Here is a 26,320-nt window from a genome sequence, read left to right on the forward strand (position 1 = left end):
TTGTTCTATTCTTAGCCCTGATGAAGGCTAGAAATTCTGGCCGAAACGTTGGCACGATTAAATAAGTTCAACTTATTTGTGTTTTATTTTGACTACACCCCCAACCATCTTCTCCTCGTATAAGTCATCCATGGCCAACTATCTCTTATGATTAATTGTTTCTTCCCTTGCAGAACTTCATAGGATTACTTTATAATCCGAGGCATTTCCCAGGAACCTCCTGGATAAACTGTAGTAGCTAATGTGATTAATGATTACAGGGGCTATGAATAAGTACTACTCCAAGAGCAGTAATGATTGTTATGCTTATCTTGACTCTACTGCACCTGGAGATTGGAGCACAAGGCTTAATTACTATTTATAGGTATGAAAAACAAGACATAAATCCAAAGCCTGACAAGGCATGGAAAAAATTAATCAGTAGATTGATGAGAATAGTATATATGTACTCGGGTGTTAAAATACTGATAAGAAAACTAGATTTAGTGTTAAACTAAATAGAACAGAAATACATCACAAAAATAATGGAAACAACTATCCAACCAGCGCAAGACAATAAATAAAATTATTAATGATTACAGTATAATATTAAATCAATCAAAATATACACATCCTTGGACACAATTAATAAAACTGATTTGAGAAAACAAACTCATCCATTTAAAATCCCTAATTACGATTTAAAACCTCCAAAAATTAAACATGCTTTTCAAAATGATAACCCTGATCATAATAACACTTATAACAATAAACAATTCACAAATCACGTCTATAAGTGTAAACCACTTATTTTCCAATGAAGACCAATTTTCTATAATTACCAACAAAGACCGTATTTTAAACAAGATAAGTATAAAAATCATCAGCACTATTATATATTGTGTGCTAAGTGATAATGATGCTAAGTTAAACTGCAATTAAAACTTTTAAAATTTAATGAAAAATGATAAAATATGGTAATTTAACTGAAATTTATGACCTGGGCAGAATAGCATGCAAAAAGTTTTTAAATTATTGGATATGAGGTGTTAATGCCATAATTTATAATTACCTTGTAAATAGTATTTGAATTGTATTATTGTTTAATTTAGTTACATTTATTTTTATTTATATTATTTTAATTGGATATAGTCATTCTCGAGAAGAAAAATATGTAATTATATTTGTGAGTTATAATGAGTAATAGAGACAGTTGCTAAGGGTTAATAATCGTCGCTAAGATGTTCCCTAGCAATGGGCCGACCAACTTTATTTTTAGTGGAGTTCCGGTTAATTAGTGGCCATGATAGCGTCTAAGCAGCCCTGTCTGGGTTTATAATTTAATAGTTTGGAAATTTTTACTGAGTTAACCGTCATTACAGTTCAGAACCAGACCTTTTCTGTGTTTTCAATTTAATATCAATTCCGGCTAATTAGTTGCCATGAGAATGCCTAAGCAGCCCTGTCAGCGTTTATAATTTAATAGCTTGAACATTTTGAGTGCGTTAACAGACATCACAGTCTGAAACCAGACCTTATCAGCGTTTCGACTTAAATATAAATTTTTGTTAATTAGTCGGCTCGCCTAAAACATTAAAATAACTAGACCCTGTCCGCCCTTAATAAGTGCCAGTGTTGCCATCTTGGCTTTTGTGACATTTTGATTGTTTGTGAACCATTGCATCAACTTTGGACCAGTTTAAAATTGCAGCGGTTTATTTAGCTACAGAGCTGCGACCTACATATCTCGGCAGTACTCTTCCTTTGGCCTATCGGAGTGGATCAACTTTTCTTCGAGCAGTATTTATTTTATATATTTATTTGTTTTGTTTTTTTTGTAAATTAGTTTATTTTCTTCTTCATAATTTATTTAGTTAGTTTTATTTTGTTCTAGGTATGTTTTTTTTGTTTTTTTACTTTTACTTGTGCATTGTTTTAGTCATTTGTTTATTTTAGTTTTAGTTTTCAAATGTTTAAATTGACCAAATAAATGTTTATCTCCGAACCAGCTAGTTGTTTGTTTTTTTAAAACCTTCCAACAAAAAGACATAGTCGATTTGAGGCGGCTTTAACATGAGGTGTAAATTTATATTTAAGATTGTTCTTGAGGATGGCCAAAATGGTGGACTTTTAAAGAAATAATAAAGAGTGTTTTGAGACTTCAATGATGTGATTTAAACTTACGAAATCACACACATACAGAACAAACCACAACAAAAAAAAATTCCAGATTAGAAAAAATTGAACTAAAAATGACCAGCTTACTTACATAAAATTGCTAGTATATAGTGGTTCTGAAATTTTGATAATAAAAGAACATATTAAGGGTTTCACCCTACAACCATCTCGTCTAGTCGCATCCAGTGTTATAGGTGCTCTCTCGCATCCAGTATTATAGGTGCTCTTTCGCATCCAGTATTATAGGTGCTCTCTCTGATAAAAGTAGGATTTGAAGTATTGTATTTAGTCAATAGTGTATCACCGATTCAACGTTGCAGACATGGTATTAAGAGCGGATGATGTGATGGGATAGGCACCTGATGAAGAAATTAGGACTTGTCATTGATGCTGCTAAAGCAACAATTGTGCAAACCGGCAGAAAGCGATTGGGTAATCAGGTTGTAGGAACGAACAGTGGGGCTTTAAATCACTTATGAAAAACAAACGAACAAGAGGGTTTATGCTGTGAATAAAGTTTCAATCCTGCAGTTTAGTAAGGTTCTTGTTGAGGGTAAACTAAAAGAACCTTGAAATGGATATATACTGTTGAAGCCTGTTCTACAACCGCAGTATGGTGTAAGAGTGGTTTGCAACATTAACAATATTGATGGTAGAAGAGTCTGCATCAAAATTATTAATTTGTCAAATGAAGAGCAGGTGATACCTAAAGGGCAATGTCGGTGTATGAAGCATGCCCTCAACCGAATTGCCAGACACACTTCACTTTTGGTTGGCTGGTTGGGTTGGAGTGGACTTGATTGGAATTGAAAATGAACATGATTAAATGAAAAATAAAATTCTATTGTTTAAGTTACAAATGGTGTAGTGGGTGGCCTTGGGGATCTTCGGTACAGACTTTGTTTGCGTAGAAGATGTGGATCGGTAAATCGAAGTCGTGGATGAAATGGATGTGGTTGTGGGACCACCAGATGACTTTGTGCTGATATTTTCATTCGCTGATTCTAAATGACTAGAGGTGCTGAAGGGCCGACGCAATGTCGTAGATACACGTGGTACAGAGCTGTTGTGAGTAGAATGAGAAGCAGTGCATGAAGAAGGTGAATGCATGAAGAGATCGTTGAACGAGAGGAAGGATGAATTTTTACCCTGTTCTCGATAGAATTCGAAACGCTAAGAGTAGATTTGAAGAACAGAGAGCAGGACGTAGGTTGAACCAAATTATGAACAACGCCAGAAACTACCAAGCCGAAGACTGTAGGCGTAAAGTAAAGTCCTTCGACTTCAGTAGGGTATGGAGCTCTAACGAGAATCCGTGGGTATAAGTCTCCACCGCTTAACAGATCGACTGGACCTGACTCCCCAAAACGTTCATCGGCCAAAGGATGGTGCATAATGCGGCTGACGACGGAAGAAGGAAGGTTGACATTTGGTAATGACGACGTGATACGGTCGACTACCACTGGAGAGAGGTTGTATTCTTTTTTACCAGCGAATGGGCGTATGGTACATGACGTGGAACCTTTGAGATGAGACTTCGGGACAGCTGACTTGCCAAGACTGGATGCAATGGTCGAAATTTGAAAGGTTAGCACTGATCTTGTGTGTGAGCGCGCTTGAAATAAATGTGTGCTGGCTTCCGGAGTCTAACACAGCACGGGCCATATGAAGGTCTCCGTAGGTGTAGGCTTACTGGACGTTGTATCGACTTTAGTGGCTGCGTTGTCTTCTTTCTGGCGGTGGATCAGCGTGTGGTGCTTCTTACAGCACATCCGACATCGAAATTGCGAATGACATGTGGCCACCTCATAGCCCTTACGAAGGCAATTCCAACATGCCTTGAAGGTTCGGACGCGTTCAAGTTTCTGGGTAAGAGGGAGCCCAATAAACGCCTCGCATTTCGAGAGGAGATGATCTCCCTTGCATAGAGGACATCTAACTTCTGCAGCCCCTTTGCGCTTCTCAGTTTGGTACTGAGTTGTTCAAACTGAGGCTGGAGTATCCTTGCGATTTCTGGAAGAGGGTGTGGAACATGCTGCGTGTAAGGATACGAACCTCTGCTTCTGATTGGTTCCGCTGAAGCGCCCAGATGGTTTAGGGTTGTCTGCGCCCTGTGACATGCGAATAGCGGTTTTCCTCTGCCGAACGAAGTTGATTACCATGTCCACTGTGGGGAACTCTTGGCTGGACCCCAGAGACAGTTCGAACTGTCTTCTGGTCTCTGGGTCCAATGCCCCTAATGCAAGTGTAGTGAGTAGGAAATCGGCGGTATCCTTAAGTCGCAGAGCCCGTAGAGCATCGACGCTGTCAGCGACACCTGTTATATATGCCTCATATCTCTGCAGATCGCTTCTTGATCCTTTAGGGTCGAAATCAATTAGTTGATGAATAAGGACGTTGGCCAAGACGCGCGGGTTCTGAAACATCTCCACTACACGCCTCCAGGCCAACTCATACGAATTTGATTCGACGGGAAACCTCGAAATCACAGCTGCTGCTTCACCCTTCAAGGCGCCAATAAGGTAGTGAAATTTTTCGATTTTGGTTAAGGTCGGTTCGTCCTGTATTAGGGATACAAATGTATCGTGGAAGTGCGACCACTTCAAAAGATCACCACAAAACGTAGGGATAGGGATCCTGGGTAATTGTGGCTTCTGGGAGTAGGATCCACTTTGGCTGAACGTCGAGCGAATGGGAAGGGTACTGTGTAATGAAGCTTTCCTTGCTTCGCGATGTTCCTTAATTGACAGAAGGGCACCACCAGCCTTCATTATTTCCTCCTTTAATGTGTCTTAAAGCTGGTACCAAGGGTTGTCCAGAAACATGTCATCTTCACCTATGGCGACAGTTAGCTCTTCACGTTCAGTCCAGGCTTCCCTGAACTCAGTCCAGAGCTGCTTAGCTTCGTTCAGTCTTATCTTGAAGACTTTGGCGTCAGCCTCGCTGAGGGTTGTGGTATCAATTTCGGAAATACCTTTTATGTGAAGTTTTAAACCTCGCATCCGCCTCTCCAAGACAGTGGCGCGAGAAATGCTCTGTTCTGAAGTCATGATTTCAATTGCAAAGGCGAAGAGTCCCCCGAGCAGAGGAAGAGAGAGAGAGAAGGGGAAAAGAATTAAGAACGAAAGGTCGAACTGAAGGAATAAATAGCAAGAAATTTGATAGCTAACTAATAAGAGAGCAAAATACACATTATGCCATGGAATAGAGCCGAATAGCTGAATAATTGAAAGGAAATATTAATAAAACGTCAGCAGAAGGAACAAGGTTGAGTGACGTCATTGAACGAAGGTGATGTTCAAGTTGTCGCTCAATCAAGTTGTGATGTTCAAGAAGACCAAGATGGTTCTACCTCTTTGTAATGGCGTAGTGCGCTGTGGCATAGCTAATGGCTTGATCAGTAATCTTACAATATGACAGAAGCTCTTTTGTCTCTATTGGATCTCAATCGTGACACTTTTAGAAGGAATGTGATGAATTAATGTGTATATCGCTGTATTATGCTGCAAATAAGAAATGAAACAAAATATATATGATTAAAGTGAATTAAAGGTACACAATTGTTTGTAACTTGTCTAACTTAAGGCTTTACATTAATTAACAACTTGTTAATTAAACTTATAAATGATTGCTATGGAATTAATGAAATAAAAGTGATTGTTTTATTAAGTTTTCCTTAATCACTGAGGTTAGGTTATAATGCATGTGAAATGAACAAAATTTTCAAGGTTTTCACCATTTCGCCCATCGCACACCTTGCCGAAGGAAGGGACTAGGAGATGTCACCATGGCGGTGAAGACGTCACCGTGGCGGTGAAGAAGTCACCGTGGCGGTGAAGACGTCACACATAAGATGAGCCATAATTTTCATTAGTCCTATGAGACCCCAATACTCTGTCTGATGGTATCATAATAATGTCTTATATAATACAGCTAACTCACTAACATAATTGCCCCTCCAGGGAATTAATTATTTGGACACAAGAAAATATATGCGTGTTGATAATCAGAAAGTGTCTCACAATTTTCAGTCCCCCTTTTCCACACTAATTTTTATAATCGTAAAATACACTCAGGATACCTGAAGTATAGCGCAAGCAGGTCCTGATGTAAACATTTGGTGCAATCCGGATGAGGACCTCAGTGTGGAATATACGAGACTTATTAAAAAAAATTTTTTGTGTGAGACATTTCGCCCACTTTAATTGTCTTTGTTAATTATTTATATTAATTAGCATATGATTGATGTGTTACTATGCGAAAAGATTTAAATGGTCCTATGAGATTTAAAGGTACGTGGGAGGCCAGTCTGTTATTCAAGGCTAATCCCTTCAGCAGACACACGTAAGAGCCGTTAGGCATTAAAAGTCAATGTACCCAGTAAATCGTATCTGTTTATTATTATAGCAGCACTAAATTTCCAATTTAAATTCGCACACATTGTCATCGCAAACTAATATTGTGTACGGCTTTTGGCTAAAATATTGATGTATTATATGGGATAAAAAAAAAAATTAATTGTATTAGTGTTTTTCAATTTATCGATTTTGAAAATAATTTGCGTATCTAATTTATTATTTGTGTTATGTGCATGCGTGTTTGATTGACTGTGTATTTATTGTGTGAGTGTATCTATTTAAAAATTTGTTTAAATAAAAAAAAAAAATAATAATTTATTATCCATTGTGTGCTTGAGTGTGGTTGCCTTTGTTCGTGTTATTTGTGTTGTATAATTGTTATTTATTAATTATATGTAATTCAATATACTTACTTATTTAAGTTTAATTTAGTTTTTAATTATTATAAAATATTAATATATATTATAAATATTCTTTCGAACTTGCTGATGTACATGACAAAGTAAGCTCATTGTGCAGTCATATTTATTTATATATATTCATTGATCATATATGCTAATAATACACTATACACTAATAATTTATTATAATCATAAAATACACTCGGGATACCTGAAGTATAGCACGAGCAGGTCCCGATGTAAACAGGCAATGTTTAGGTCTGGGTGAGGAGTTTGAGACAAGGGAGATTTTAAAACCTAATATAATAGAAAAGTCGGCGCAGATGGTTCAGACTCTAGCTGTAGAGACCTAAAGTACTTTAAACCTGATTAACACTTCACATGCCTATTACTCAGATCTGTGTATCATGCGTCTAGCCTACGGTTCCATAATCGCACACATCAACAAGCAAACATATCAGTCTATTGCGGACACTGCTGGCGAGAGTTGTTTTTGCACTTGTTCCCTGTAATAGAATATGCATTTTAAGCGTATTTAGTGGTGATTTTTGAAAAACGTTTTTATTTTGGCGTTTTTTCGCTATTAAATTATGGTATATATTTTCAACCATGAATATTGAAGCTGGTCCATCAAAACGAAAGTCTGAATGCAAAAATGAAATAAATACCAAGAAAAAGAGAGAAAAGCTAGTAGGATTTATCCATCAATTGCGATGTGTTGGTTGAGTTTTAGAAATAAATAGTGACAATGATTTTAATGGATCTGAAGCGACAAAAATTATTCACCATATGATTCAAGCAGTGATAGCGATGAAGAGATAAGGATTTCTTACCTTAACATGACGATTTGTGCTAATTAAGAGCAATTCTATAAATAAAATTATTGTTTTGTACTCATTATTAATATTATTTTTAACAATTGTTTGTAATTTACTATTTTTCTACAAGTTTTGTATTAATTGTTTCTGTTTTTTAAATATGTTGGATTTTTTTCCATAATTATAAAGTTGTAATAAATTTAATTTTAACTACTTACATGTTCATATTCTGTGACGCTGCCGGATACACAGATTCGTGTGATAGGTATAAATGGGCAAATATACCACAAAAAAATAAATAAATTTACAAACAATGAATTTAATTGGTAATAAAGACACTTATCAATACTAAAAGCAAGAAAAAAAAAATATCCCATTTTTTAATGAAATCGCATTTTTTTTTTAAGGCAGTGAACGGGTTAAAAAATATATGATTTTTTTCTCTATTTGCCTACTACCTCCTATGGATGCATCACCACTACTAATTCTTCTGTCTTGTTCATCACACTAAACTTATATTTGAAATCGCTTTTCATGAGACTAATACAAGAGAGAGCGCGGCAATCAAGAAAAGCCACCGGGGCCTGACGCAGTCATTATGAAAATACTGGATAGCCAGTCCTAGGCAGATGTGCTGCGGAAGTTAAGAGAAGATCCGGTTATGGTGGAGATGGCCTCTTCAGTAACTAAGGTCCGGAAAATTAATAAAGGCGATCTTCTTCTGCAATTGGACCGGAAGAGAGAGCAATCTCTTGCTGCACTGAAAAGCTCAATGGAGAGAGTGCTTGGGGAAGGGGCGGAAGTGCGGACTTGATTGGAGGAGTCCCATTTCGAACTGCGAGATTTGAATGCTCTCACCACCAAAGAGGAGGTTGCGGAGGCCTTAAAACCTCTCCTGGGTGAAGAGTCAGTGTCCAACACAGCAGTAAGATCAGACAAGCCTATGGAGGTGTGCAAATAGCTGTCATTTTACTACTAGCTCTCAAGGCTAGGGAAGGTTATGGCTCAAGGAAAGGTTCGAGTATGCCTGGTTGTTAGTCTTATACGTGAAAGACTTAAGAGTTTAAAATGTTTCAGTTCCTGGAAGTATGGACACATAGCTCGGAATTTTGTTAGAAAGGATAGGACCTCCTTATGTTGAAACTGTGATAAAGCAGGTCATAGAGCTACTGATTGTGACCAGAAACCTCAATACGCATTATGTGCAGGAAATGGAGATGCTGACCACCCCAGCGGAAGTAAGTGTCCAGCTTTCTGTTCAGCATTGAAAACAATGACACAAATCCAACATCACAGGTGAGGATACTCCAATTGAATTTGAACCATTGTGAAGCTGCAAGATCCCCTTTACCAAACTGTATGGGAACAGCACATTGACGTCGCTATTCCCTGTGAACAATTTAAAAATCTGGATGGCAGCTCGTGGGTATCCGATGTCAAGTGAATACTTCATTGCACTTCGGCTTTGTATGGGCGAATATCAATGACTTGTACATCTTTAGCTGTTACGTCTATCCCAGGATCACAATTGAAGAATGTGGGCTTGTGGTATAGTCGCCGGCATGATGAGGTGGATTTGACATGGATGCTTTAGAACTTACTAATACCAATTTCCCATTGGACAACAGCGGGGAATGCCCTGCATGTCAAACTGTTGAAACATTGGAGCATGTATTTTTCATTTGCATTCGTTTTACGGAAAAGATAAGCTAATTAGAGAGTGTGTGTGTGGAGGAAGCATCTCACCAGAAAATGTGGTGAGCCATATGCTACGCTCAGACCAGCATTAGGACGCAGTAAAAAGATTCGCCAGTTGTCCTCAAAAGGTTGAGAGCGGTAAAGAGAGCTAGAAGGTGCGAGTAGCATGTAGATAAACAAGAAACTCATGCGAAAAGAAAAATGAGGCAGCACTCAGCTATTTTCCTCCATGAAGTAATAAGGAGGAGAGGGGGCTGATGGGTGGGGGATAATGGCGAAACTGTTGAGGGAAATGGAATCTTTGTCACTCTGTAAGGAAAGACCGAGCAATAGTACCCTACTCACTGCTCGCGAATTCCAAGTCCCCATCTCCACCAACGCCTACTGTCACCTTCATGTGATGGCCCCGGGGAGTCCGATGGGACTCGTGGATGACAGGAGCAGACAGTATTCCAGGAGTACTGAACCTGGAAACAGAAAAGCAAGCTAGGTGGAGGCTCAAGCTGTGGATGAATGGCAGAGGATGGTGTCTAAAAATTACTGTCTTCTATCGACCACCTTGGGGCATCAGGCATACCCCATTGTATTTAATGCCCACTGCAGGGCGAGGGGTTAGTACCTTCAGTGTAGTTTAAGCATCCCTATCCTTGTGGAAACAAAATAATCATAAATTCTTCTTCAATTAATAAACCTTTATTCTCTCTCACTGAGGAAGATTCTTATTTGATTGTTTTTACTATATATATTTTGAACAAAAGTTTTTACTTTGATTCAATTTGTTTAAATAATGATTATTCTCCTCTAATTCTTTTCTAAAATTTTCACATTTGATCTCTTGAATATCTATAGATTCTAAATGTAACAATTAAATTAAAACAAAACAACATAAAAATAACAATAAAATTAAAATAACTTAGTAGTAAGATAGGACTAAATTTTTGGTAACAATTATTTTAGATTTTAGGTAAACAGTACAGGTCGCTAACATTAATTTTTTTTTTAACATGGTAATTTGTGATTTCCTTCCATGAATCCTTTCTCCTAATGGAAAAAATATCACTGTATAAAATATTAATAAAATAACTAAGGATGTTTGCACAGTATTTTATGATATTATTTTTTATTTTATTGTAAAAAAATAAATCCTCTTAACATATAGTATGTTATAAGTTCAACAAAAGAACTATGCATTTACCTCCTTAAACATAAACTCTAAAAAGAATGATTACAAGAGAATGTATTAAGATCCACATACTCTTCTTGCACAACATGTAAGAAAAACATATGGACTGACAAATGAATAAAGATCACATTCAGGATGGTTTACAGTACTCCTACTTCCAATAACGTTAAAGAAGTTTCTAATTTAAACATTATGGTTTTCTTCTATAACAAATCTATCAAACAATAGATCGCTGACAAAACTATGTTGTCCAAAATTAATAAGAACTATAAAAACTCACTGTGTTCAAGTGTACAAGTTCTTCCCAACCATATCTCCTGGAGAACACACAGGGTTCAATTACCTAAAAAATACAAAAAATAAATAAATAATTATTTTTATATATAAATGATTTTTGGTATGTTTTATATTATGTTTCATTTCAATATGTTTATTTGTAGTATTAAACTTAAATGCAAGCTAACCAATTTTGTTTAGTAAAATATGCAATCACAAAAGATATCGGTCAAAGCGAAGATGGCAGCATGTATCCTGCAAAAAGTTCGTTGGATCACGGCCATGTCGAGAAGATTCAAATATTTTAAAAACTTTATTTTAACTTCCCATCATAATTGAAATAACAATATATTTAAGAAAAAATAGAAGATAAGAATAAGTGTTCAAGAATAATGTTCATAAAGAAAATCACATGCATAAACTCAAAACACTTGTGCTACAATCAATGTTCACTTTGAACATCAAGAGAAAGATCACGGTTCGTGAGATTCATTAGTTGCTCAGGCACGGGCAGAGAATGATGTTTCCTGAATGAGGAGGTCCTCATCATCTTTTGTCTAGTTCAAGGGAGACATCTTGAAAGAGAGGACATAGAAGAGTCACCCAAGAAGAATAAGGGACTCTTTGTTTGGATCGCCAAACAATACACTTCGGTGGATGAGAAGTGAGTAAAAAACTGTTGAAGGACCAATGCTTTGTTTCGTTAACTGAAAGATTGCCAACAGTCTGTGATAGTTGTTAAAAAGCACATCATTGTTGAGAAAATCATCAAAAGAAGATTCTATGAAATTGGTTAGTTTTATTCTACCTTAAATTAAATACATTTGTAAAAGAGATATTAATTTAATTAAGTGTTATTAGTGAAAGTGTCTGTTTCTTATTGCCTAGAAACCCGCCCTGAGATTAAGAGTATAAAATGTTATCAAATTTAAATAAAATTCTATCAATTTAATATTAAAGCTTTTAATTTGAACCCAAGCTATACTTAAGATATGAGAATTAAGTTAAAACTATATGAAATTCCTATTATTTTTAATGATTAATTTTTTAATATTACAATATATATATTTTTTTAAAGATGAGATATTCAGCTTTATTAGCATAGGAAAGGAATAAAATTCAGAGGAGTTATGACAATTATATGAACAATAGTAACATAAACAAAAATAAAAATCCTATAAATAAAGCAAAGTTAAAAATTTTTATTTTTTAATTTCCTTAAATTGAGGGTTTCAGATGATGCTAAAAACGAATATGATTTGCTATTTCAAAAAAAAAAAAATTATGTTAACCTACTTTACTACAATCCTTATTATGTTTTCAAGATTTTTAGTGAATAAAAAATCATTTAATAAAATCAGTAATATTGTTTTCTTATCCTTCACTAAGAGACAAATCGATTGACATACAATAACAATGAAAAAAATTTATACTTTCTGACTTTAATTTATGTAATAACTTTTTTTTTTACTGAAAAAAAATCGGGCTTGCTTATAATTTTCCTGGGAAAATCCTGAAAATTTAGAAGGCCCCATCCCAATCAGATGAACGGTATGGCGGCGCACAAAGTATGAACAAACAAATATTGGTTTTAATATATTAGATGATATGAACCTGTTTTGACTGCCACCCAGATCATCTTCCTTCAATCATCGGATATGGCACTTCTCTCCATTGAATGCTCCTTATAGAAAGGCTTTTGTTAGATCTTTATTAAATTAAGACAAAATACCTGAGGTACTGCCAAAAAGTCGAGCTGAAATAAGTTTTAGAAATCTGTATTTAGTGTTATGATAATCAAAGAAAAGCTCAGGACTTAAAAAAGCACTACGATAATAAATAAAAATAACAAAAAAAACATGAAATACTTACAATAATGTGCAATGAACAACTGACATCTTGGACGAGCTCGCAGATGACATCTTAACATTTCTGAAGATAAGGAGAGAAAAAAAATAAAAATAAAAACTCCTAAAGTTACGAATGAAACATAAATTCTTATGAATCACATGTAACTTGAGATTCTTCTAAAGCACTTAATTCAGGATGCTTCCTCACAAGATGACTCTTAAGGCTATCAGCACGTGTCGCCTTATAGCCACAGTGAGAACATTGATGGGGCTTCTCGTTGGTATGTTTGAACATGACGTGACCTCTTAGCTGACCCGACTGAGTAGCTCGATATTCACAATAAGGACATTGATAAGGCTTTTCATTTGTGTGTTTGGCCATTATATGTTTCCGAAGGGAACCTGAAAGTGATGCTTTATGGTCACAGAATGGGCATTGGAATGGTTTTTCCGAACTATGTTTCGATCTTATATGTTTATTAATGTCTCCACCTTGGGTCGCTCTATAATCGCAATGAGGGCATTTATGAGGTTTTTCGTTGGTATGCTTAGCCATTATGTGTGCTTTAAGTTGACCAGTCATGACTGTCCTATAGTCGCAATGAGGGCACTGTTTAGGTTTCTCATTAGTATGTTTAAACATCATGTGTGACTTAAGTTGACTTGATTGTGTGGCCCTATAATCGCACAATTTGCAATGATGTGGTTTTTCATTGGTATGCTTGGCCATGATGTGTGATTTGAGCTGGCCTCCCATGACGGTCCTGTAGTCACAGAATGGACATTGCCTAGGCTTCTCATTAGTATGTTTGAACATAATATGTGCTCTTAGCTGTCCAGGGTGTGGGGCTCTATACTCGCAATGAGGACAAGGGTGATTCTTTTCAGCTTTTTTTTTCTTCCTAGGTGTTTTCTTTTTCTCAACAATAACACCTTCAGATGATATGGGGCCTTGTTCTCCTGATTTTAAGTTAGAGTCATCCTTTTTTTCGTCTGAAACAAAAGAGTAACCATCACAAACCTGAAATAAATATGAAGGATATTCTAAAGAAAAAGTATTATTTTCAAAAAATCATTGATACCTTCTTCAGACAACGGATCTTGATGATGAGGATTTTCTACTATCCAAACATGGCAACTTTTGACGGCTGGAAAATTTCATTATGCTAGGGTTAAAAATCATAATAATTTCAATGTTAAGGTTATTACAAAATGTAAAAATGACCATACAAGTCTCAGAAACATTGACTTCATCATCATCATTAACTATTTCTTCTTTTATTTTAACTTCTGGTTCCATATGGGGCCCTAGAGATGACACAAAAACAAACATCAAATCAATCCTGCCATAATTGACCAATGAAGATAAATATATTATTACAACTTTATTTCCTTGTATTTCATTTATAAATTAGGCTGTGTCATAAATAAACTCATTGAGTTTAATATCAATAAGACTGTTAATTGAAATTTGCGTAAATCCAAAACTCTTTCATAATAACATACAGAGAGGAGAAAATGCAAATACCATGGTGGGAAAAACTTATTATCGGTCATATTTAAACTTAAATAATAATAATTATATTATTTCAAAAATTTTTTGACACCAGGTAAATTTTTATTAAATAAATCAATATTATATCCAATATCAGTCTCAACACTTTATTTCTTTATTTGTCCAACGTTTCGGCCTTTCTAGCCATCTTCAGGGACATCTTCAATATAAAAATCCTTCTCACATAAATTATTATTTTCTATTTGCAGGCTATTCTGCCCAGGTCAATTTAAATATTGACAGGTTATTTAAATAGATAAAGGGTTTTTTATATGGTGTGGTGTTTGATACTGTGGACAATCTTATAGAATAAATAAATGAATGGTTTTAAAATTTAAATAAAGAGGTTTTAACTTTAAATAAAGAAATTGACCTGGGCAGAATAGCCTGCAAATAGAAAATAATAATTTATGTGAGAAGGATTTTTATATTGAAGATGTCCCTGAAGATGGCTAGAAAGGCCGAAACGTTGGACAAATGAATAAATAAAGTGTTGAGACTGATATTGGATATAATATTGATTTATTTAATATAAATTAAATAATAATATAATCAAAATAAATAATTTACCTGTCAAATTTTCTTCATCAGCCAGGCCAGAGTCATCGTATAGATCGTCTCCCTGAAAATCTGAAAAGAAAAGTTAAATTTAAAAAAAAATTTTCCAACATTTTTCAAATGATTTTGACAAATTAATGAAAAGCTATAAGTCACATCGAGAGTTTAATGAAAATCATGAGAGCTATTTTTAAAAAATAATTTTAAACAGTATAAAATCAATGATATAAAGTGGCATTTCCATCAAGTTCATGAGAAAAAAAAGTTAAAACAACATCCAAGACAATATGCCTGCACATAGTGTTTACAGAAACTTGGTTATTTGGACTCAATGGACCTAAAATATTTATTTCTATTGAAAAGACAGATTAAAAATTTTTCATGATAGCAATACTTCCCCACACCATGATAAATAAATACATGATACTATTAACTTGCAGAATAAAGTTGTAATACAAAATAATTTTCTTCAAGTGTGACATAAAGATAAAACAAAAATATATCTACTGATGAAGAAATTTAATTCAACTGTAAGTAATTTTCTAGTTGAAATAATAAAAATATCTAGCAACAAAAGAAAAAATAATTTAATTAAAATTTAAATTGTTTGAAGTACCACCAGTTCCTTCCCAAGATTTTCAAGTGTATATGAAACATACAACATATTTACTTATTGTATTATTTTCTACAGTTGTAAATTACATTAAATAAATAAAAAAAATTTAAATTGTAAGAATTATAGTATATGTAATAGATTGGAAGATAGTCTGGGAGGTGGACAAGAGAGGTACTAATTAACAATTTATTAGTAAGCAACCTTTTGGAGCACTTCACAGAACTTCATCAGGGCTAAATGAGTAAAAGATACAAACATTATATGAGCGTGGTCTGAAAAGTTTCCGACCTAACAAAAATACAAGACTTTTTTCTGAATTTTTTATTTTATTTTTCAATATAGTTTCCTTCTAACTCTACACAATTCTCCCATCTCTGTAACCGGTCCAAAAAGTACAAGATGTTTTTATCTGCAAAATAATTGTTCACAATGGTAATTACCTCTTCATTTGACCATAATCTCTGTCCTCAGAGCACAGTTTTTAGATGAGGGAACAAAAAGAAGTCGCTTGGGGCTAAATCTGGTGAGTTAGGTGGATGGTCAAGCAGTTCAAACCATAAATGGTGGATTTTGGCCATAGCAGCCGCTGAGTTGTGAAACGGAGCGTCGTCTTGGTGAAACAAGATTTTCTTTTTCTGCAAATGTGGCCATTTTACTGCAAGTTCTGCCTACAGCTTGTCAAGTAATGATATGTAATATGCTCCTTTAATGGTTTTTCCTTTAGACGATAAAAATAACTCCACGACTATCCCAAAAAACAGTCGCCATCACTTTCCCAGCCGAGAAAACAGCTTTTGCCTTTTTGGAGCCGGTTCCCCCTTTGCAGTCCACTGTTTGGACAGTATTTTTGTTTCAGGCGTATAATGGTGTATCCAAGTTTCATCTAAAATAATTAATCGGCGCCTAAACTGCGCCAAAAAAGCATTGGAAATAATCATTCAAACACATTTTTGGTCTAATGCGAGCAAACGCAGCACCCAATGTGCGAACAGCTATCTCATATCTAAATCTTGATTGAATATGTAAGAATCATGTTCTTTTGACATATTCATAACCTCTGCTATCTTTCTCACTTTAATTCAACGGTCGTCCAGCACCATTTGGAGAACTTTGGCGATGTTTTCGTCGGTAGTTGCAGTTTTTGGACGTCCCAAACTTTCATCGTCTCTTAAAGCCACTTTTAAATTCAGTTGCCCAAAATTTCACTATAGTAAATGATGGTGAAGTGTCCCCATACACAGAATCCAACTCGTCTTTGATTTGCTTAGGCCTATTGCCTTCCAAAAACAAATATTTAATGACAGCTTGATACTCGATTTTGTCCATTTTCACAAAAACACTCACAACTCACCTAATGACTGTTACAAAAACACTCCGCGTCCAAAATGGCTGAAACTTTGATAGGTAACTGCCTACAGATGAACAACAAAATTCACTTGCTTTTATTTAGGAGTGCTACCATCTTCATGTTGTGGTCAGAAAATTTTCAGACCCCTCGTAAACATGATAAAACGATTAGAATATAAATAGAGTGTAAAAACTATAATTAAATAGAAACTATAAAAAATAGTAAAAAAAATATATATATAAATATTTATAGCAAATAAAAAAGTTGATGATAAAATTGCTAATGTAAAAATAGAGTAGTGAATAGAGAAATAATACTTAGTAGAATTAGAAACAAATATGATAAAATGCAAAAGGTGGTGTAGTAAATGAGGTATAAGTAAGGTGCAATAACAGATAAGGGGGAGGGGAGCAGAGTAGGTGAACGAACATGTAAAGGAATGAAAAGAGATAATAGAGGAAAAATATATTAATTTTCTTTATGTATAACTTTTTACACTCTTTTTACTTATATTCTAATTGTTTTTTATGATATTTCAAGTGATTGTTTCTTGTTTCCACTAGGCACTAATGACGTCCTGCAAAGTGGGGTGAAACTTTGGAGCCAATAAATAATTTATTTTTAACTATAATATTTTGTACCTTTATGATCGCCACCTGGACTATCTTCCTATAATATAAAAATCAAATTGTTTAAATTATTATCTATATCAAAAATTAGGTATAAAACTATGAAATGAAATAAATGATGAAAAACTATTACGTAACATACCCGCTTCTTCAGGTGTTTCTTCTTCATAATCGTCTACCACTTCCTGTTTAATAGTTATAACAACTTCTTTGGTTTCTTCCATGCTAAAAAATAAAATTCATAAAGAATAGTACAAAGAATAAAAAAGAATAGATGATATACAGTCATAAAACTTCAAAACCCTCATTTGGTTACCAAAACTATGAAAACTTTTAGACAAAAGCTGGTTTTACTGGACTAAACATTTAATAGAATAACTACAAATGAATGAAAATATAAATAAAAAAAAAAAAAGCCTTTGGTTATCTTTTAAATCAGCAAAAGTAATAAGTAAAATTAAATCACTGAATAGAGAAGGTGACAGTAATTGAATATGATGAAGTACGAACCAGAGTGGGATATCCCATATGATTTTGGTACTTGAATATGAGGAAATACGAACCAGAGTGGAATATCCTGTATGTTTTTGGTAATTGAATATGAGGAAATACGAACCAGAGTGGGATATCCTGTATGTTTTTGGTAATTGAACATGAGGAAGTACGAACCAGATTGGGATATCCCATATGTTAGTGGTAATTGAATATTCAGCAATAAAACTAATATTTTAGCCCTGAAGAAGGCTAGAAACTCTAGCCGAAATGTTGGCACATTAAAAATAGGTTAATCGAACTTATTTGTGTTTTTCATTGACCGCACCCCCAACCATCTTCTCCTCGTTCATCATCCACGGTCAACTATCTCTCATAATTATGAAAACTAATATTAGTTGATCCATGCGAATATTTCACATAAGCCATAGGTTTTTATCAAATTTTGATAAGTCAAGGAATATAGCTAATAGGCTTATAAGACTTTAGAAGTATTCATACTTTCTTAGTACATCTAATATAGACCAACACAAAAGCATGGACGCAGGCACATAGGTTAAGATACTATCAGCCCATGATTCAAACATTTTATGAAATATTAAGCAGACTTTGCAATTGCTAGATTTCGGGATGTAGATAGATCAACTGAAAGTTAGATATAAATTAATATATTCATTTATTTCCTCAATGGATTAATGATTGAATCAATTGCTTATTATATCTATTTAGTTTATAAATATTATTATATAATAAAAATATATGGTAAAAAATAGTAATAACTTCAACAGGACTCAACCAATCTCCAGGAAATATAGGAGTGGTTTAGGGCTCTATAAAGTGTACAAAAGAGCACAAACCAGATATAATTAAACAAATTAGAACTGAAGATATAAAACATTAGTACATTATTTAATTTAATTAATTAATTTAAACATTATTTTATTTTATTATTTCTGTTGGGTAAATTAATTATCCAGATGAAATACTGAACTAATTAGCAATAAGAGGATACTCAGTTATACAGAAAATTTAAGTTGATTATTCAATTTATACTAATTAAAAACCAAAACAAATGTCCTTAAAAAAAAAAGGTGGGAAAAAGTTTTATTTTGTAGTATGTCTGTTATTGATGAGAGATAAGATATATATATATTTTTTTTTTACAAAATTATGAATTAGCTAAAATACATTATACAAAGGTATGACAATATTACTTTAGCCAGAATATGAAACGCTATACATGTAGGAGTTACCCCATTAATGCTTAAGATGACACAAATATACTGAGTGAATCATTTTGGAATATCATAGAAAATAATTTAAAAAATCTATTTCTTTATTGGTAGAAAGATTCTCCAGCACTAACAAGATTTCATCAATTATGGTTAAACAAGGTCTCATATTTTTACTTATTGAATTTTTACTCATTTCATTTATTGAAAATTTTTTCTTGATTTGAAACCAATATTTCACCCTTATAAACTAAATTTTGCTAATGTAGGTTAAAAGAGCAGACATTCAGCTTTCCAACGGTTTTATTAACATAGAAATTGGATAAAATGCAGAGGATTAATGAACGATTATATATGAACAATGGGTCATTGGAGGCAAAAAAACTTTTCTTTTAGATCAGATTAAGCAACATTGTTTTGTTATAAAAACTAAAAATGTTCATTATGCTTACAATTTTAACTAATTAAATTCAATAAGTTACTAAAACCTGTTTGGACATACGTAAAACAAATTTATGGAATAGTTAAGCAGATTCCTATCAAATGACTACAATCTTTCCAATTTAAAAAAACTACGACTTATCATCAAAGCAACGCGAGTACATAAATAACAATATATGTATATTTAGTTGACCGTAAAAATTTAAATATTAGAAGATGGTCAGTGTTGCGGTAAAAAATAAGAACAAATAGTTATAAACTTGCTATTCCATATATGTTGCTTAGCTATTCCATAAATTTGTTTTACGTATGTCCAAACTGGTTTTAGTAACTTACTGAATTTAATTAGTTAAAATTATAAGTATAATGAACATTTTTAGTTTTTATAACAAAACAATGTTGCTTAATCTGATCTAAAAGAAGAGTTTTTTTTTGCCTCCAATGACCCATTGTTCATATATAATCGTTCATTAATCCTCTGCATTTTATCCAATTTCTATGTTAATAAAACCGTTGGAAAGCTGAATGTCTGCTCTTTTAACCTACATTAGCAAAATTTAGTTTATAAGGGTGAAATATTGGTTTCAAATCAAGAAAAAATTTTCAATAAATGAAATGAGTAAAAATTCAATAAGTAAAAATGAGACCTTGTTTAACCATAATTGATGAAATCTTGTTAGTGCTGGAGAATCTTTCTACCAATAAAGAAATAGATTTATTAAATTATTTTCTATGATATTCCAAATGTATGTTCCAAAATGATTCACTCATTATATTTGTGCCATCTTAAGCATTAATAGGGAAACTCCTACATGTATAGCGTTTCATATTCTGGCTTAAGTAATATTGTCATACCTTTGTATAATGTATTTTAGCTAATTCATAATTTTGTAAAAAAAAAAAAAAATATATATATCTTATCTCTCATCAATAACAGACATACTGCAAAATAAAACTTTTTCCCCACTTTTTTTTCAAGGACATTTGTTTTGGTTTTTAATTAGTATAAATTGAATAATCCACTTAAATTTTCTGTATAACTGAGTACCCTCCTATTGCTAATTAGTACAGTATTTCATCTGGAAAATTAATTTACCTAACAGAAATAATAAAATAAAATAAAATCTATCTATGGTACAAATGTAAAGGTGCCTTTACAAGCTACAGCTATGAAAGGAAATGTTAATCGTTTTGATTGCAGCAATGAGTTGTACCCATCGCTGCAAAAACTCGTATTGCTTAACAGGCAGGATTGGGTGATAAAAAAAAAAATAATAATAAATAAAGGTGCCATTACAAGTTTGCCAAAAAAATAGAAAATTCGCACAAGCATGTAGATGTGTAATTTTGATTTGCTGGTACAAGTTGGTCTGAATTTGTAGCCGACCTATTAAGTCTTGGTTTTTGGTCACAAATAAAAGGACACTTGTGTTGTATTCACATGTTTGTGTTCAGTTTTCATTGTTTTAAAACTGCCAACAAATAAATGTTTGTGCTCTTTGTATTTTGATTGATGAACAGTTTATTTTTGATTTAACAATGCACAAATATATATTTATAAAGATATTATATGTCTAGATAATGAAATTAACAAGTTACAACACTATCGAAACAAAGCATGGGTTCTCTAACAGTTTTCAACACACTTCTCATCCACCAAAGTGTGTTGTTCAGCGATCCAAACAAAGTCCCTTTTACTTCTTGGGAGACTCTTCGATGTCTTCCCTTGAGCCACATAAAAAATGAATGAGGCCTCCTCATTCAGGAAACATTAATCCCCACCTGTGCCTAAGCAACGAATGAACAAAAACCAAGTTTTCTTCCTTCCCCTTCTCTCATTGTTAGTACTCAACTACAGTTTTGAGTTATTTCCTTCATGAATAATTTTCTTTAATACGTATTCTTAACTTCTATTTATTCTTAGATGTATTGTAATTTCAATTATGATGGGAAGTTAAAATAAAGTTTTTAAAATATTTGAATCTGCTCAACATAGCCGTGATTCAACGAGCTATTTGCAAGACACCCACTGCCATCTTCTTTGTTTTGAATAATGATCTCTCCACTCCATATATGACTGATCAAAATTGGTTAGCTTGTTTTTTTGATTTAACACAACAAATAAACAATATTTAACGTTGATATATAAAATAAAAACATAACTAATATCATTTATATATAAATATAACTATTTTCTCATAAAAGAGGATATTACAATAGATAGGTATAAACCAACACTAAGCAGAATAAGTCAATAAAAGTTTAATTCGAACAATTCAACCAAAATTAAGGCAATGGAAACCAAGTTTCATTTGAGTAATGAAATAGTATGTTAGTTAAAATTTCAGCTAGCATAACCAACTTGTGAATCCCCCCTTCCTGCAAGGTGGCAGGGCAGGAAAGGTTCCAAAAATCCTGTAAACATTACCCTATAACTCCTTTCTTCTGATGCATCCCCTCCCCCTCCCCCTACGCTTTTCTTCGACTTCTGACTGATTTTCTTATTATTTTTATCATTATATCTTTAATAATAAGTGTTTTATTTCTCTCTTCTATGCGTAATAAACAATAGGAAGCCCCTCACCTCCAGATATTTTTCTAGGAGGACCATATAAAATGGACAATTCACAATAACAAGATAAGTATCCCACCGTAAGCTTAAAGTACCACAGGTAAAAAAGGTAATGCTCAACTAGATCTATATAAACCATACGTTAAACAACCACTAATTTATTGTTTTTATTCTGTTTTAGAGGGGTCAGAAAAAAAAAAAAAACTAGTGAAGTTTTTCTCAAGTAAATGTAAACAAGCCAAATATTTGTTTTAAAAATTAGTTTTTTTTTTTCACAGCTGGTACAACATAATACAAAGAAATAATTAAAAATCAAAAGAAATCAAGAAAAAAGATTTTTAAAAAACAAATGCAATAATAATTGTAATTTCATGTATGATTTTCAAAATTTAATTGCAACTCTTTACACCTTTAAACTTAATCAATTCACCCATATATATTATTATTATTTATGCAAAAGTTATCTGTTTTATGCATATTTTCATTTTAAATTTCTGTGAGTCCTGCAATTTACAAAAATTTGATTAATTGTAAATTATGTCTATTAAATAGAAAAAAACGGATAACGATGAAATAAGAAAAATCATAGAAGCAATACACATTACAAAAAACATAAAACAGATATGGAAAGGATAGGCTAAACAGACATAATTAGTAAAATAGATTTTTTAAATAGCTATTAACAATAAACCTAAGATAAAAAGAAATAACAAAAAAACAGTAACTAAAACCAAACGACAAGAGAACATGTCGGAACATGGTACACAATACAAGGATAATTAACTATACAAAAATATAAAAGATTATAGTGATACATACAGGTTAATTGTAAATATGTTTTTGATTAGTTTATATGTAATAATGACAAACTTTTTAACAAACAATAACAAAAAAAAACAAAATAAGATATCAAAGATTAATATTAAAACAAAAATTTGGGTATACTTCCAAATGCCAATATAAAAAAAAAAAATTTGTAACTATATATTTTTCAAAAATAGGCCTCTGAGGAGGGACATACGGTCTGAAAAATCAACAAGATCATTTACCAATGTAAAATGATTGAATAAAGAAATTTTAATAAGAAGGCAAATTAATTTCCTGAAGAGAAAATAGCCTTCAAAAAATAAAACACTAAAGAAATAATTTGAGTTATCATCAAGAACTTTTCATATATTTTAGGCTTACATATATTAAAGAAAAATATTTAAGTTAAATGTAAATTTTAAAAGATTTATAGAGAAGTAGTTGAGTTTGACTTTGATTTTATTGCAAAATATATATAATCAAAGAAAAATATTTAAGCTAAAGATAAATTTTAATATCATATATTACATATATAATACATATATACAGTATATATATATGTATTATATATGTAATATATGATATTAAAATTTATCTTTAGCTTAAATATTTTACTTTAATATATGTAAGCCTAAAATATATGCAAAGTTCTTGATGAAAACTCAAATTATTTCTTTAGTGTTTTATTTTTTGAAGGCTATTTTCTCTTCAGGTAATTAATTTGCCTTCTTATTAAAATTTCTTTATTCAATCATTTTACATTGGTAAATGATCTTGTTGATTTTTCAGACTGTATGTCCCTCCTCAGAGTATATATATAAATATATACTACTAACTAATATAATATATAATACTAACTAATATAATAATATAACTAATATATAGTTACAAAGTTTTTTTTTATATTAACATTTGGAAGTATACCCAAATTTTTGTTATAATATTAATCTTTGATATGTGTATATATATGTGTATATATAAGAAAGTGCAAGTGTAGGTTGTATACCGGTTTATGTTTACCAATATAAATATCGTCGAGTTACTTGTGAAACACATTAAGTTAAGATTTTTTAATTCCGAGTTAGTTGGTTTTTCCAGTCTAAAAAAGAGTAAAATCCAAATAATATATTAATATCATAAAAATCTACTTATAAAAAGTAAAATTACTATTTCGATAACATTTATATGGAAATAGTAATTTTATGATATTAATATATTATTTGGATTTTACTCTTTTTTAGACTGGAAAAACCAACTAACTCAGAATTAAAAAATCTTAACTTAATGTATTTCACAAATAACTCGACAATATTTATATTGGTAAACATAAACCGGTATACAACCTACACTTGCACTTTCTTATATTTACAATCAATCTAGAAGACTTTTATTTAATTGAAAAATTTTCAATTTATTTAAATCAAATAATATATACAACTCTGTGACTTACATGACAGATAACTTTACAACATTTAAAAAATATTATATAGACTTAGCAAATTTTTTGATTTGATTTAATTAAACCAGCAAAATCATAATAATACAGCATGAATTAATGTTCCAACATACTTTTAGTTCTTAACCTTGGAGAAGGATTATAATCTCACAATACTTATCAAAAGCGACATGATAGCATCACATTACCTAGTTAACAACAAGTCAAACGTTATTGGGCCAATTGCTAAACAGCCTTCTCACAAGTGTCAGCAGTCAATTTTTCCAAGCAATAAGTAAGTTACATTTCACATAAAGTAATATAGTTTGTATTCAGTTCTAATTTGTAATACCCAACCATTATTGTAACTAGATAGTAGGCCTAAATACGAATAATTCATTTCCTTAGAATAATGACAAACTTATGAAATTCTTCAAGTTAAATTTATAAAAAAAGTCATGAAATTTAAAATTATAGCAAATCTTTCGAATTTAGTCCCACTACACTAAATCAATAAATGGTATAAAACCAACATAAGGTATAAGTAGTAAAATTACACCCACACATCCCACAGACCTTCAGATTCATATCAAATCAGATTTATATTGTATATACAATGAAAACAGGGGCAAGGAGATATAAAAATATGTAGTTTAAATCCATATTTTTCAAGTATAATATAATAACACAACTAAAAGTTAACACATAAAACACTCATTAAACAAAACTGTAAGTAATTACAAAAAGCAAGTATTAATAGAACAATTAATAGGTGTTAATAAAACTAATAAATAAATTTGATTAACAAAATTTAACTGTAATTATCAAGGAGTTTTAAAATAAGTTACTAGAATATAGCAAAACATATATATTTTAAAAAAACTTAAGTATCAACTAAAAACTTTTCAATATGAATAATCTTTCAATAAATTGCCAAAACATGACATACACAAGCAAATAAATTTATCTCTATTAGAGTATTATCTCTAAGATCTCTAATGTTAACTTTAGCAAGTATATCTTTTTAACATATCATGATAATTTATGTTGTAAGATCATTTTACTTTTCCTTATGTATTAGGAATCCTTGATGAATATTGATGTTTGATTTTTTATCAAAAAGTCAATGAACAATATCATATCTTACCTAATGACAACAGTGTGGCTAAACGAAACGGTAATGATATGATGCAAGTATGATTACAGACGCGGGGAGCGTTAGTATCGCTAAAAAGGTTCTAATTAATAATCGATTTAAGTCTAAATATAAAAATGGAAACTGTTCGAATATTTGTCAACAATAAACTTTTAAATTATTGGACCGATATACACTTTATTTTTCAATTCTGTCGTTATGGGAAGGTTTAAATTTATTAAAATCCATGATTTCTCCAATAGAAAAAAATATATCAACAAAATTAAACGTTTTTAGTACATAGCTCAGAAAGTTTTTTTTCACGTAATCGATTTGTTTCTTTCTAAAGAATAAATTTGAGGAGGCCCCTCACCTCCGGATTTTAAAAATAGGATCATTTAGAATGGCCATTTCACAAATGATAAATAAACACTACAGGTAACCTTAAAATGCCAAAGGTAGTAAAAGGTAATACTCAATACGATTTATTCCTTTTTCACATAATAAAGCATTCACTAATTAATTGTTTTTTTCTGTTTTAGAACTACCAATAGATAAATTTGTGTGGTCTCAGTGTTTTAATTAATTAAATAATTTACCCAACCTTCGGATTTAATAATTAACTTTAGTTTAATATTGTATATTTTAAAATTCTGTCAATTCGGCGTAAATCCATTGTTTCAAATCTTGTTAATTTAGCAGTTTATTTCGGATTTAACCAATGGTGTAATCCGCTTTTTCCAAAGATCCTATATATTA

General features: G+C 32.1%; 2 protein-coding genes across 4 annotated transcripts in view; one reads left to right on the forward strand and one right to left on the reverse strand.

Annotated features, from left to right (window-relative positions):
- Positions 1–6: 6 nt before the first annotated feature.
- LOC106681612 (zinc finger autosomal protein) lies at positions 7–25,638 on the reverse strand. Its single transcript, XM_014422026.2, has 8 exons — positions 25,574–25,638; positions 17,590–17,672; positions 14,867–14,926; positions 13,972–14,049; positions 13,824–13,889; positions 12,764–13,734; positions 12,506–12,647; positions 7–10,958 (listed from the first exon to the last, which is right to left on the reverse strand). Exons 2-6 carry the CDS (start codon positions 17,669–17,671, stop codon positions 12,890–12,892), a joined length of 1,131 nt encoding a protein of 376 aa, XP_014277512.2. The 5' UTR covers position 17,672; positions 25,574–25,638; the 3' UTR covers positions 7–10,958; positions 12,506–12,647; positions 12,764–12,889.
- LOC106681613 (glutathione hydrolase 7) overlaps positions 24,644–26,320 on the forward strand; it is a 37,089-nt gene continuing 35,412 nt past the window's right edge. For all 3 annotated transcript variants that reach the window (XR_010843464.1, XM_067047561.1, XM_067047560.1), the window contains exon 1: positions 24,644–24,721. The gene's annotated coding sequence lies outside the window, so the exon portion shown is untranslated. The remainder of the gene's footprint in view (positions 24,722–26,320) is intronic.

This window comes from Halyomorpha halys, unplaced genomic scaffold (genome assembly GCF_000696795.3).
Source record: "Halyomorpha halys isolate HHAL.00 unplaced genomic scaffold, Hhal_1.1 Scaffold351.1, whole genome shotgun sequence".
NCBI classification, from domain to species: domain Eukaryota; kingdom Metazoa; phylum Arthropoda; class Insecta; order Hemiptera; family Pentatomidae; genus Halyomorpha; species Halyomorpha halys.